The sequence below is a fragment of the Octopus bimaculoides genome, chromosome 13 (genome assembly GCF_046866305.1).
Source record: "Octopus bimaculoides isolate indiv1 chromosome 13, ASM4686630v1, whole genome shotgun sequence".
NCBI classification, from domain to species: Eukaryota; Metazoa; Mollusca; class Cephalopoda; order Octopoda; family Octopodidae; genus Octopus; species Octopus bimaculoides.
In genome coordinates this window covers 62,260,050-62,276,001 of record NC_142940.1, presented here as the reverse complement: position 1 = coordinate 62,276,001, position 15,952 = coordinate 62,260,050, and the positions used below count along the sequence as shown (strand labels likewise).

Sequence of the window (15,952 nt, the reverse complement as noted above, 5' to 3'; positions counted from 1 at the left end):
TGACAAGAATTGAGCTAAATATAAGTTACAAGAATCATAATATAGAGAGAAAGAGGGAATACAGCAACTGTATTAAGATTATGATGATAGTAAAAAAAAAGAAAAGAAAACCACAGCAAGCGTTAAGAGATTGAATTTTTATGAAAGTTAAGCAGTTCATAAACAGTCATCTATTTATAGTTGAAGTTGTTCAGTTTTAAGAATGTGCAGCAACTGAGAATGTATTGGCGGAATATACGAGAAAAAAGAAAAGAAATGATGAACGTGAGAGGGTTAATATATATATATATATATATATATATATATATATATATAAGACAAAATAGAGTGTGAAAACTATAGAAGACTTGTATTATATGGTTAAAGAATATATTTTAATCGTTGTTAGAAAAATGTTATAAATTTTGTGTAAAGTAACATTGTTTTTGTAGAAATAACCGGTTTCGTATTTTCTTTTCAAATTTCTCAAATTTATTTACCGATATTGTGTCATCTCTTCGCTATGGTGTGAAGTATGAGAGTTTCAGACAGGGAAAGGTAATCAGGGATTTTTTCGGTATAAGGGAGATAATCAAAATGTTGAGAATGACTAAGTTTTATTAATTTAACCTGATTTGGTTTAGAAAGAACAGAATGTTATAAGTGGTTAAGTTTTGCTTTATATTTTTTTCAATGAGTAAGTTTCTTTATTTAAAATTGCTAGAAATGGCTTATATTTTTCGATGAAGTAGGTTTCCTTATTTAATCTAACTTGTGTTGGTGTTCCAATGGCATATTGATAAAATGGAAAGATTACAAATTGTGGTAGCAGTTATTTTGCGCATTTCTCAATTTGTTCACTCTGTATTCTGGGAATGCAATCTGCTGTCGGTGCAGAGTGCATCTGCGTCTGAGCGATAATCCGGTGGACCCTATGTAGTTTTGGTGGCAGCCCGAGCATCTTATAATATAAATCAGGTTTTCTGAGGCACAAGTAAAGTCAGATTTGATTTTGAATTTTTGTCCCTTTCTAAAGTAACGGACATAAAAGTGAAGAAATATGGTCGACCGAATTGCGCAACATGCCCAAACCTTCTAGAAGGATCAGAATTCCTTTCAGTTTTTAGTCCAGAGGAAAGACAATGTTCATAATACCTCTATCGCACAGCCAAGGTGTCAGGTGAATGTGTTTCATCAGAGACAGATCAAGTATACCATCTATTAGGTTGTCAAGAAAGTTCTTACGGTTTTTAACCTTTAAATTCAGATGCACATATCTCAGCTCAAACAAAACTTTATTAATCGCAATAAATACCATCACAATCACCACACTTTTGCCAACGCAAAACAAGTTTATTTATGCCATTAGCGTAGAAATCCTGCGTTCCGGTGGCGATGAAGTCGTTGAAGGCGTGTTTGGCATCGTCTTGGTTTTTGAAGCATTTCTCACGCAGGAAGTTGTCGATATGCTTGAAAAAGTGGTAGTCGGTAGGCGAGAGGTCTGGTGAGTATGGCGGATGAGGCAAAGTTTCGTTGCCCAATTCGTTCAACTTCTGCAGGGTCAGTTGTGCGACGTGTGGTCGGTCTCGAAAGATAAGGTCTGTATTCTGCTTTTGTTCAAGTTCTTTTTTCTTAATCGGTGGGGACTAGAGGAAGAAAAAGAACGGTAATAAAAATGGCGGCAGATGTACTAAAGACTTGAGAGAGTGAAAATGGCAATTCTGCTGTAAAGGTGTTTCGATTTATTGAATACTGATCATTCTATCAGTTGAAATGATTTATTTTTTAAATAGATAAGCTATTTTACACAGACATTCACTCAGAAGAACAGCCGACTCAACCGTTTGTAAGAGAGACGAATCACCTGAATCCTTAATTATTCATTAATATACAATGACTGTGAAATTTTTAAAAGTCACCAAATCATTCATTATCGGGAAAATTTCATTAATATTTAGCGATAAAATGTGGACAAAACTTATCACAAAACTAAATTCGCTTTCACATTCAAAAATATCATTAACTTACAAAAATATTAATAACGTACTCAAACGTATTCACAAGTGTAAAAGCTTTTGTGTGGCTACTCGAACTACAAGTAATAGCAGCCAAGTTTTCTTCATATCAGCCAGAGAGGCACATCTCAATAATGAAAGCAGAATCTTGATTATATAAAGTGCCACTATATAATATATTGTGTATATTTTACATTAGATATACACAATACATACTCGTATTTATAAGAATATTACAATAAGATAAAAAGTAATTTTTTGTTGTGCGTATGAGACAAATATTTTTATATCTATAGTATTTATTACTTCTTGTGAAAAAATTTGGAAAAACTAACATTATTTTTCAAATTTACCTGCGATCTAACATGGGAAGAAATTATGATAAAATTGTAGATTGAACAGCTAAAGATGTTCTGGTATAACATGCACCAGTTTCCAAACTGGAGCGGTAGCAACATCTACAAATTTCAAATCTGTGTATAGAAATGTAACGGCCCATGTGAATTCCAAGAAAAGAGGTTATTGGCAATTTCTTTTTAGAACTGAAAAAAAATCACAACACATGGCAACTAATCGACAAAGTTGTCTCTACTGAACCTCTCAATCCAAATAATGCACACACGTTTGGTGATATAAACAAGCACATATTTCACGAATCATATGCAGAAGAGAACGCAACTTTGCCTTGATTGTTACATGAACGTTGCTGCAAGAATTTCAAGAATTGCATCCCTTGAGTTCCGTTGACATATGTTAAGAGGTGACGAATGAAATAACTTGCAGAGAAAACAAGAAGTCTATATGGAAAGTGTAGCGGAAATTTAAGACGTTCGAATATATGCCTGAAGAGACCCAGATTGATGGGTCGAAACGTGTGTTGCACCTAATAAAAGTCTAATACAAAATTCATCTCCTACTATCAATTAATAATATATATCGATAGATAGATAGATAGATAGATAGATAGATAGATAGATAGATAAAAACAAATATGCAGGGTTGCTCAGAATTATACATACACAGTTTAACAAAGAGTAAGTTGTTAATTCTAGTTTCTTTTTAGATTTAAGCCATTAAAAATAATGAAGAGAGTCAGGCTCAGATTTGAACTAATGAAATTTATTTTAAAATGTTATTGAACGTTTGAAAATATTGTCGAAGTGCAATGGGAGTTTATGGGAAAGTTTCATATCTATTTATTTTTCGTGACTGACCAACATTGGAATTAGAGATAAGTTTGAAGCAGAGAGAACTGTTCAGAATTCCACAAAATACCACAAAATACTCTTTGTTGACCGTCTGGTCTGAGTGAGCCCAACAGATGTAGGCGATATCCTTTCTGTCGGAAAAGGGGATCCCCATGAATTTGCTGTGTCTGGCCTCTTGTGCTGGCATAAAACATGCTCCTCGACTCATTCAAGTTAATCCATGACCAGTCTGGAGCATTTCATAAGTTTCAGTAGCATTTTTTTGCCAAGTTTAACACAAAACTTTACTGCATAGGGAGCTTCTAAATGGCTTTCATGAACTGGTCAGCTGTGACAAGCAGTGTCTAGTAAGGTGTGTTGAAAGTGCTGTTACAACCATCTCATTCAAACAAGAAGAACTAAAGTTGGCAGGTAACCTTATTAGATGTAACCTTTTTAGAGTCAGAATATATTAAAATTACAATAAGCTAGGACAGATATAACTATCACTTCTAAAACAAAGTCTCAAAACTTCTGGAATACACCTCGTATATAATTTTTTTTTTTAACGTCATTTTATCGTTTATAGTGAAACGTTGTTATTTGCTACATGCTATTTTCATAGGCATTTCTCTCGGTGCCGCTGTTCAGTGAGGTTAGCAATTGGAAAGCTACTGTCTGTAACATGGAAAATAAGCCAAATAATCAGAAAGAAGCAAATGAGGAATTTGCTTCTCAGGAACTCAAAGGTTTGAATATTTTCTGTTCTTTGCATTTCTCTCAGTTTTAGTGTGTTTATGTACACGTATATTATTTTATATATTTTAAAAGTGCTACCATAATCCCATTACATTAAATTCTGCAGTTAATTTATTTTCATTTTAAGCAACTGTTTTTCAACATCTGCTTATATTTTCAGTAACACATTCTTTTTCTCTACTGAATGACTTGCTTTTATAAACCTAAATATCAATGAAATGATAATGCTGCCAAATGGTACAGGGCTGCAGGTTTTCCACTTACATCATAATATGCTCACATTAGATATTACAGTGTAACAGCAACGCTTCTAATCTCGTCTTTTAAATTAATGGCATACTATATTGGTCTCATTGTGCATTATTAACGTAATCTGGCACATACGTAATACGCACTCATATAACAAAATTTATTTTTTCTCATTTTCATTTACTTGATTGAACATTAACCATCTTTGTCACTTGGTCATCAATGTCATTACATGTTTTACTTTATATTGTTATGATACATTGAAGGTATTACTACTCAGAGACTGTAAAATTCTGGAATGATTCTTTCTTAGAGTATATTACTTTACGTACAACATTTACATTCGCTAGAGTGGATCTTGTTTTAAATCCCTCTGGTGCTCAGAAAAAACAATGTCAGAAGGCAGTTATACTCTGGACTGCATTCAGTCGACTGCCAGTGTTTCACCACAATACTTAGATTTGTTACTAGCTTCAATACATTGAATTCTAATAATTCATAAGCATTATTGTGCGCGGATAGTGGTAGGCATCCGTCGGTCTCGAGAAACTATGGACCTGCAACCGAAGAAATTGCGTCAGCTGCTGATGGGGGTGCAGCGTCTTCTGTGGCTCTAGAGATCCACACGGGATTAGCAGTCACGCATAGAGCGACTACGTTTGAAGGAGCTCTCTACCGGCGCTACTGATTTTTCTTTCCATCGAGAGCGCTTTTCTTTGGTGGCGAGTTCCTGTTTTTCTACAGCTCGCTTTATCCCCTTTCGCAGTATTTGTCTCCAGCGCGGGCGATCATTTGCGACCTCCTCCAATCTCAAGATGTCCACATCAAACGACTTCATATCTCTATTCCAGATGTCCTTGAAACGAAGATGCAGTTATCCTCGTGTTCTTGTGCCTGTGGTCAATTCCCCACACAGACGGAGGTCTTTTGGGACCCTCCCGTCCGGCGTGCGATGTACATGACCGAGCCAGCTCAAACGACGCTGCTGGAGCACGGTGAGCGCACCGGGTATCTTGGCACGGTTGAGGGCTTCGGTGTTGGCTTCAGTCCTGATATCCTATATGCATCTCAAATTACGAAGGGGGAAAAAGTTGAGACGCCGCTCCCACTGCCGTAAAGTATGCAGTAAACATTTAGAAATTCTTTATGGAATTGATTTTTCTTATTTACCTTTACAGATTTAGATTTACCAACATCTGAAATTACTGAGGAAATATTACAGAAATGTGGTGGATTTGGTCGATTTCAAAAGGGACTTACTATCTTTAATTCAATATTTGCAATATTTTACGCCCAAACAGTATTGAGTATGGTGTTTATAAAAGAGATGATTCCCTTTGATTGCTATCCGTCAAATTTCAATGAATCTATGATCCCACCAAATATCACTTTGGATGAATTATTAAATAAAGTGAAGGTTGAAGAGGAGAAATGTTCTGTGTATAACCTGGATACTAAAGAAGGATTTTATACCCTTCCCACCAGTAATTCTACAAAGGAACCGTGTAATAACGGTCGAAAGTTTTACACTGAGGATATGTCAACTATAGTTTCTGAGGTGAGTAGTTCTGATTTGGTTGTTTAAAATGTCTTTGTTTCTCACATAGATAAGTATTACTTCATGACCAACAAACGGCGTCTCAACTATTCGAATATTCTTGAAGGTATCGTTGATAATTGTCCATTTACTGATTCACACGAAGAAAAATCTTTGCAAATATCTATTTAAGATGTAAAAAAAAAATTTTAGAATTATGAGTGTTATATAAATGAGATTTTTATCGAATGTTGTAAAGCGAAAAAGTATATGAAAGGTCGAAAAGTATAAGAAAAAGAAATGTACCAAAAAGGTAACCGTCAGAAATTAGATAAAGCAGCTTATTTGTAATCATATAAACTCTGACTGGCTAGCTGCTCGTTTTCATTTTTTTTTGTTCCTTTTTGTACATGTAAAACTTATGTCCACTTATCGAGCAAAGCTGATGAAAATATGATATTCAGTATGATTGAAGCTTTTGTAGCTGTCAACTTAACAGCTAACGAAGAAAAAAATTTCCAGATAGACATGAAGCTTAATTATTCTCTGTAATTAATACTTAATTTGAAATTAAGAAATGTCTTTTTTTTTTTTTGAGAATCACGAATACTTATTGCGTTGTTTTTTTTGTTTTTTTTTGCTTTGTTTTCTTTCTTTAACTAAGCAACAAATTTCAACTCTGAGAATTTTTATTGTGCATCATTCAATACTCGCCCTCTTCCTGATTTGTCAATTCAACACATTTTTTTTTTCACAAAATTGAACGACCGATAATTATCAGGTAGCATCAAATTTAAAGAATTATGATGTCAGATAAATTTGAGCAGTTGATAAAAATGATAACTGTGAAATACAGATTAAGTATTATTAAATTGGGATTGCACCTAGAAAGTTCCCCTTCGAGGCACAAGTCCGAGCAAGGTTATTTTGTGGAAGACCAGCAGTAGTCTATGCATTCTAGTCTCTCCTCTCCATGCCATTGATGTCCAAGAGAAAAGTAAAGATCGGTACAGCTTGGCACCAATGATGTCACAACACATTATAGCTGAGTGAACTGAAGCAACGTGAAGTGAAGTATTTTGATCAAGAACATAACATACGACCTGGTCAAGAAATCGAACTCATAACCTCACAATTACGAACCCGACGCTCTAACCACTGAGCAACGTGCCTTCGCTGTATACTTTTACACTCTTTTTAACTGCTTTTTTTTTTAATAATTTTATAAGTGCGTTTCACCAATTATATTATTCAAAAAGTCATTCTCTCTCTCTGTTTTTTTTTTTGCTTTTTTTTTCTAAGTTCGATTTGACTTGCGAAAGAGATTGGATGAGAAACATTGCATTCTCTACAATGTTTGCAGGCTTTATGCTGGGAAATTTATTATTTGGTGTATTGTCAGACAAGTAAGTATGAAACATTTACTTTAGAATGTAATTTAAAATAAATACTATAAAACTCTGTGTGTGTATGTGTGTGTGTGTGTGTGTGTGTGTGTGTGTGTGTGTGTGTGTGTGTGTGTGTGTGTGTGTGCGCGCGTGCGTGCGTGCACGCGTTCGCGGTTGTGTAGATCTCTATTTTGTGAAAAGTGTGGATGGTAAAACATTTATTTCTTTATATTTTTTTCTGTTTTATGTTTAGTGCCTTTATCTTTTCAACTGTACAGTGTGTATGTGAGTGTGGGTATTGGTGCATGTGTGTGCGTATATGGATCAAACATGCAGGTTTACTAATTTATCAATGAACGTTTACTAACACACTAGTGAATGTTTATTAATCTAACACTAACACCAATGTATATAAACCATCTTATAAGTCTATGATAATTTTTCTCTTTTTTTCTCCTGGTGATGCTGCAATATTAGATTTACACCGTGATTTTCGATACAGGCATACTTATACGTGGGGAATCCTAAATATTATATTTGCCTGTAGTATTTTCCTTTTACAGTCTTTGTGGTGCCATATAGTAGTAATGGTGAGGTTGCTAGCTATCAAGTAATTTTTCTTATTAAGAAACGATTTCCGTTCATTTACAAATGTAATTTCCCCGCACCTGCCGTAAAGATGGACCATGTTGATGTATCGAAATTATCTTAATTATCAGCATGCCGTCATGTTTCTCCTTAGTTTGCTAATAAGATATCGGCAGAAGTTTCTTATCGCGATATTCTTTCCGATTGACTTCCATTCTTTCCCTCTATACTCCTAGCAGTCTCTCCTCTACATGCTGTGGTCGAGTTCCTACATTTTAATTGATAAACTAGGATCATCTGTAAAAGAAGAAACGTAGTTTATCAATTAACATGCACGGAGGACGAATATAGGAATTCCACCTAAGCATATATTGGAGAAAGTGCCTGGAGATTCGTTATTCGTCTAATTTTTTTTCTTTCTTTTTGCCAGATTCGGTAGATTTAAAACGTTTTGTGTCGCACACTTGCTTCTCATATGTTGCGGATTTGCCAAAATATACTCACCAGATTTTATTGTGTTCATCATTTTTTATTTTGTCGAAGGAGTTGCATTGTCTGGCACGTATATAGTTTTATATACCATATGTAAGTATTTTATAATTCTATTCACGCAAACATTTAATTCTTAACTGTTGTATGTGACATTTTTATTGCACCATAATATATACACATACGTATAAAAATATAAATATAAATGCGCCCTTTTAAAGCTTAACCAGTCTCATGGGCCCGTCAAGAATGCTTGCTTCAGAATGTTCTTCTCTTTAATGTTTTGTGAGAGTTTGAAATGACATCTTGGATGCACGCTGGGAGTGATATATATATTTCTAAATAATATTTTGGGTGTTATATCCTAAATGCAACCATATATTCTGTCTAGTTTGCGAGTTTCTTTAAAGTAATTCTACTATGATTCTTTTTTTTTTTTTTTTTTACAGTGATCGAATGCGTCTCCCAAGATTACCGAACGCATTTGAATTTTATTATGCATGCCTTCTTCGCTGTTGGAGAAATACTTCTCGCTGGAGTGGCATATGTACTTCGTAAATGGCATCATCTATTGTATGCTGCAACTATTCCACACATTCTGATCGTCATTATAGCGTTGAAGTAGGTATCTCTTTTCAGTTTATGATAATAATCTAACTGATTATCATTCAAACCTGTACGTAGTTTACTGAGAGATAGTCAATGTAAATAATATAAACGGATATATGTAAATTGTATACAGATATATGTAAAGTATATATATGGCCTTCTTATATATTGGAATAAAAAATTAAAATTGTATTTCTTGTGTGCAGACACATAGGTACAGATACATTCGTTGCTTCCAACTTTAATACCATATTGCCTGATGAAATGAACGCATGAACTATTATCCACCTGATGTCTATGGATACTACGGAATGTACTGTAATCATTCTAGGAATACGGAATAGGATCGTAAGAAACATGTGAGATGTGGAAACGCGCGTAGTGATACATCAAAATATTTATAAGTTCCCTCCGTGGATATACCAACACACACTCATTGAGAAGGAAATAGGAGATTAAATTTTGTTTCAGAGAGTAATAGTTCAACGGAAAAATTTTATTATTGTATTTATTAGGATATGATAGAGAAAACACTGGGATGGAGGGATGAAGAGAATTAGGTACAATCTTAGGTGAACGTGGGGGAATCGCGACGTTAGACGAACAACTAATATAAAGGTGTATGAGTAATTGTAGTAACCGTAAAAGGGACAGAGAGAAATCTCTGGACAACTCCTATAGTTGGTTGGAATATATATAGATATTCATTTGAAACGTTAGGTTATTTTCCCACTTTTATTCAGTACTCTTTTCTTTATTTCATTTCAAGATTATTCATATTAAGAAATTGGAGATGATTACGTGAGTTGATTCTGGTTCGTCAAAATGATGACTTGAGATATTCGTAAAATAAGATAGATACATGTAAGAAAAAGCAATTTCTCATGTTGCAGTTTATTTCGAGGATTTCATATTCAGTAATATTGACTTATCACATTGGTACACTTTAGAGAGGGTTATGATGTATAAATACATTCCAGCAAAATATATACCTCACCATGTTTATAAGGTTACCAAGTTTTCTGACATTACGAGTTTATTGTGCTGGTTTATAATACAACTTGGTACTTACGTGAGTACGTGTTCCTAGAATAAATACACAGAAAACATACCACTTAGTGACAACTATCAGCTTAATGTCATGCGCATTACAGTACATACATATGGTAAACACATCAATCATATTGTATAAAGTTTCACATGTTCCTCTGAAGATTGCATTACATGTTTATATTGCTTCTAAATTATATTATGCTGTAATTTCAAACTATATTCTATAACTTCTATTTCAACTTCTGTAATAATACTTTATTATTTGATACGCTATCAATAGTTTTTACTTGGCAGATATCTTCCTGAATCTCCAAGATGGCTTCTTAATGAAGGAAGATTTGCAAGTGTTGAGGAGTCCTTTAGTAGGATTGCAAGAACAAATAAAAAAGACAATGAAGATATGATAAAACTTATTCGGAAACTTCAAAGAGATGCAGAAAGCAAATCAGAATTTGATGGCAAAATTATTGAAAATGTAAACCATGGAAATAACCGAAAAGTTAAAGACAAGACTTACACAGCAATTGATTTGCTAAAAAGACCTCGAAGAGCGATGATTTCTATAAACCTTTGGTTTAACTGGTAAATGAATTTATGATGCTCAACATTAAATATGCAAATGGTAAATACTCTTTGAAATATTCTAATACATACAAATATTTGGACATCACGAATTAGCAATTTTTATTAGTAACCGCTATAGAAACCACGGTTTGTATATATTGAATATTGCCTGATAACCAAGGTATTTTTCAAATTTTACCATTTTATTATAGGTTTGTGAACGCTATGATTTATTATGGAGTGACGCTAAATTCCGTTGACATGTCTGGCAATCGGTACCTAAACTTTCTATTGATGTCAGCTGTAGAAATTCCAGCCAACATTCTCGGTCATTTTACGTTTAAGTGGTTTGGACATCGTAAGCCGCTTTGTCTCTTCTTGGTATTTAGCGGAATTAACTGTATTGTCGCAAACTTTGTGGCAAAAGGTAATATTTAGTTACATCAAATAATATTATTCATTCATTATTAAATATATAAATATTAAACATACGAATGCATGTCATACGATAAAACAGATTCATAATTCTCTGCATAGCATTTGAACAATTACATGTATCCCTATATTGCAGTGTATGCATAAAAAAGCAGAGCTAGTAATTATTTGTTGGATTGATAACTTAGCTGTATTCTTTACAAAGTTTAGGTACATTATATTGTGCCTAAACGTTTGTGTAAAATACGGTTGAGTTATTTATTCATCATCCAGAGAGAAATCACGTGTACGACCCGTTTAAGAAATATATGTGAAGAATTATTTCTAAGACTGAATATTGGTTTCAAATTTCGGTACAAGGCCAACATGCTGGGCTGAGTGAGTGTGTCGATTATATTGGCCCCCATGCTCAAATGCTACTTATTAGATCGACCCCGAAAGGATGAAATGCAAAGTCGACTTCGGCGGAATTTGAACTTAGAACGTAAAGACGGGAAAAAATGCCGCTAAGCTTTATGTCCTGCTAATGATTCTGCCAGCTCACCGCCTTACATCTAAGACTGAATATTAGTAACTTTAGCTCCAGTGTCAATATTCTTACAAAGTGAACTGTTACCAAAACATTTGTTTACTATCAGACTTAATCTAGCGACTAAATGCTGTAAAATCATCAAGCTATTCAATCTCGGACCATCTTCCGTAATAAAATTGCATAACGTTGCTAAAAATTCCCCCACCCCTCAAAAGATCTTCGTACTTCTACAGCCTAAGTAATTACTTGTTAGGGTTAGCGTTAGGGCCTCTCAAACTTCACCAACGAAAAATAGTTTACCGTATTCGTTATCTGCATCTGAGGGTGCTATTACTATACACCCAAAGATCATAGACAGCGTATCCCATCTCCACAAAATCCATTCGTTTAATGAATTCCCAAACACTTCCTCACCAACGTCACTCGATATTTACAAATGTTAAATACGTTTATTTTCATTTCGTACGATTTCTTTCCAGTTAACTTTTGGTTTCCTCTGATATTAGCTGTCCTCGGGAAGCTCGGTACGACAGCAGCATTTGACGGTGTTTTTCTGACGTCAGCGGAACTTTTTCCAACAGAAGTACGGTAGGTGTAGTTGATTCTTTGGGGAGAATGCTTCAGTTGTTACACACACACACGTATGAGTTAGTAGGTATACACACATATATACATACATATGCATACATATCTCACGATATTTCTGTTTTCTTTTCTGGCAAAATAAATACATACAAATATGTCAAATGTGTATGTATATTTTTTTTTATACAAAATATATAATTATAGAAATGTAACTAAATTTTTTTATTGTTTCCTATATGGTTTTATTACATGCTGGTTACTTGATAAAATTTTATAAAGATTTCATCCTTGCTTATATATATCTTTCTATATATATTTCAGCAACAATGGCTTGAGTACGGCTTTATCTTTATCTCGAATTGGTGCAATACTTTCGCCAGTAATTCTTGGGCTCTCTGTATATGGCTCTTGGATACCCCTTACTGTCTATGGACTGTTCGGAATTACCGCTGGGTTGCTGATCCTTTTGCTTCCTGAAATGAAGGATGCTTGTTTACTTCAAACACTGGAAGACATGGATAATCTGTAGATTTGGTTTATCGTAGAAAATCCATTTCGGAGAGATTCAAATACATGAAAGTGTACGAGTATCTAATTTGAAATTTATGAAAATATATACTGCCTTATTTTATATATTTGTTGTTTCTTTATTTCACATATGTTTTTTTTTAATACTACAATTCACAAATTTACAACAGAAGTATACATTTGTCTGACCTGACTCCATTATATTATAGCTCCTTATTTTCATCAACGTTTATTGGCGGCGAGATATCTGACAATGTCGGCCAATAATTAAGTGTCGAAACTGGCCGTCCGGTGGAGTGATTGAAAGGTTGCTGATTTGTTCGGTAAGCAGACTAGATTCGGTAAATGTAATCTGAAATGGTGGTTACTGAGAAAGTTTGAAGATGGTGAAACAGGTAATTGCTTCCAACTGTTAGACATATGTATGTATGTATGTATGTATGTATTGTGTATGGTTTTAATTGTTTAAATTATTATTCTTAGGCAGAAACTGGTTTCTAACTAAGATCAAAGTTCCATCGCTGGAATATAGACAACAAACACAATATCACATTGTAAACTTGAGAAAGGTCTTCCATATTTTTTACTGCTCCACTTACGGATTGTATTTGTAAAATGCAAATCGGTTGATTTCTTTTTCTGAAGACCTTTGTTTATCCAGATTATCAGAAAGACAACTGCACCAATTATTGTTTGTATGAATGTGAATTTATAGTCTAGATATAGAAGGTGGGAGTTTTGAAGCAGTCACTTGTCTAGAGTTATCGTCTTTCTCTTTAATTTTCAGAAATATTCATTCACATCAGCAAGACAGCTGACAGTATTTAAAAAAAAAACTCAAAAATGTGATCTAGATTATAGCTGTGACGTAACAGTTTACTCAAAGAAGCCACTCTCAGCTTCCAACACCCCCTCAAGACGCCTCCGGAACTTGGCACATGCATTCCTTACTGTGTCCCTGGGAAGATCTGCGAACACTTCCTCGATCTTGAATGCCAGCTCGGTCTTGGTGTTGCAAGTAGAGCGTTTGTGTGTAACAGACTTAGCCCACGCCCGAAACTGCTGGCCTTGTGCCAAAATTTGAAACCAATATGTATTGGAAGTATTTCACCGTTAGTGCTTTATTTTCAATAGTTCTTTCGCTGAATAAAGCTTGAAACCGCAAAAACATTGAAGAAGCTTATTTGTCTTTTCAAAATTCTAATGTAGCAGCATTTGAATGGGGAAATTCCATGCTTGCCAAAACGAGATCAGGATGGAATAATACCTCTCGTATATCTACGAAGTTTTGAAGACTTATAGAGCCATGAATAATTCCTTAAATAAATTGGAACGAACAGTTTGTGTACAACAGATAAAAGAAAGTTGATATTTTATGTTTATTTTCTTATTTTCTTTTGCATCTTTTTTCTTTCTTTCTTTTCTTCTTTCATTTTGTTAACTATACATTTATATGCAATATTATATATATATATACATATATATATATATATATGTGTGTGTGTGTGTGTGTGTGTGTGTGTGTGTGTGTGTGTATGTATGTATGTATATATATATATATATATATATATATATATATATGTATGCATGTATATATATATATATGTGTGTGTGTGTGTGTGTGTGTGTGTGTGTACGGTACTGCCTTAATCCTTCGAAACGCCGGAGTTTTAATGGTGGCAGCTGATGAAGGGGATGTTTCTATGTGGCCTGCTTGTTTGTTGCACCTTGTTTACCATTTTGTCCTTGTTCTTTTGCCACGTCATGTACCCAGTTATGTATCTATATGTACATGTAGATGAACGTATATACATACATGTACATATATATGCATATACTCATATATTGTTTATATATATATATATATATATATATATATATATGAACATGGATGTATGTATATATATATATATATATATATATTTACTAATTCATTTACTTATTCTTCCCCCGTCGCCCATTTCATTACATTATCTATGACAACATCCTGCTGAATCTCACCCAGTCTTTCTCCCATCTCTTCCGCCTTCCCTCTCTCGTGTCTCATATAGTTCGTTCCTGTAGTCTCAGGTACAGCAGTACATTCTTAAATCTTAGCAGCTTCGCCAGCTACTAAACTTTCATAAATATTCCACTTCTTAACGTTAACAGTGACTCGCTTAGTATTAACGCTATCTTAATACAGCTATAGGACAATGCCCTGGCAGAATCGTTACCGCACCAAGAAAAATGCTTAGAGGCATTTCGTCCGTTTTTTACATTTTGAGTTCAAGTTCCGCCGATGTCGACTTTGCCTTAATCTTTTTCGAGATCGATAAAATAAGTATCAGTTGAGCATTGGGCGCGATTTAATTAACTTTACCCTCCCCCGAAATTGCTGACCCAGTGGCAAAGTTTAAGACCATGATCTTAATACTGCTGATATGCCATCTTTCTCTTCAACCGTGATTGCCATGGCTGGAACAGTTTATGCTGCCCTGTTTGCTGATGATTTTCATAAGTGACGTTTGTGTTATATGGCTTTCATATATATATATATATATATATATATATATATATATATGTATGTATGTATGTATGTATGTATGTCTATATATATATATATGTGTGTGTGTGTGTGTGTGTGTATACATACATACATACATACATATATATATATATATATATATATATATATATATATATATATATATATATATACATATATATATATATATATATATATATATATATATATATATATATATATATATATATATAATCATAAATATATAGGGATTGACAGTAACCTGCTTCTCCAACATACTGAGAATTCAGAAATAGCAGTCAAAGAACTACTGATTTCAAAACTACAAATTATTACTCCAGATTGATAGCGATATTTTTGATACACACAGAACAAAAAACAGTAGAGAAGAGTAAAAAAACACTTGCCTTTAGTTAATTTAGTACGATCGTTTCACAGTTAAGAGTAAAGAATTTACTCTTCTCTACTGTTTTTTGTTCTGTGTGTATCAAAAATATCGCTATCAATCTGGAGTAATAATTTGTAGTTTTGAAATCAGTAGTTCTTTGACTGCTATTTCTGAATTCTCAGTATGTTGGAGAAGCAGGTTACTGTCAATCCCTATATATTTATGATTATAAATGTTTTTTACCGAAAAGGTTTTTCATACTGAGCTACCCGGCAAAATTGTTAATTATTTATTTTATTACTAATTGACGATTCCCTGCCCTGCATATCTATATATATATATATATATATATATATATATATATATATATAAGGAAAAAAAGCAAATGGAGATAAAATTGACAATTTTACTTTTCTGCTCTGATGATGTTCCATTATTTAAGTTGTTATAATTACTTATTTACAATTAATTATTATAATAATTATTATTGTAGTTATTAAGTCTGACAATGCCTTGAATGAATAGCGCCAACAGAAACAA

General features: G+C 33.7%; 1 protein-coding gene across 1 annotated transcript; it reads left to right on the top strand.

The window, feature by feature from the left end:
- Positions 1–3,811: 3,811 nt before the first annotated feature.
- Positions 3,812–12,600, top strand: LOC106880854 (organic cation transporter protein). Its single transcript, XM_052972541.2, has 9 exons — positions 3,812–3,930; positions 5,368–5,747; positions 7,029–7,132; positions 8,133–8,287; positions 8,641–8,812; positions 10,148–10,435; positions 10,630–10,844; positions 11,864–11,972; positions 12,291–12,600. Exons 1-9 carry the CDS (start codon positions 3,867–3,869, stop codon positions 12,496–12,498), a joined length of 1,695 nt encoding a protein of 564 aa, XP_052828501.1. The 5' UTR covers positions 3,812–3,866; the 3' UTR covers positions 12,499–12,600.
- Positions 12,601–15,952: the final 3,352 nt, after the last annotated feature.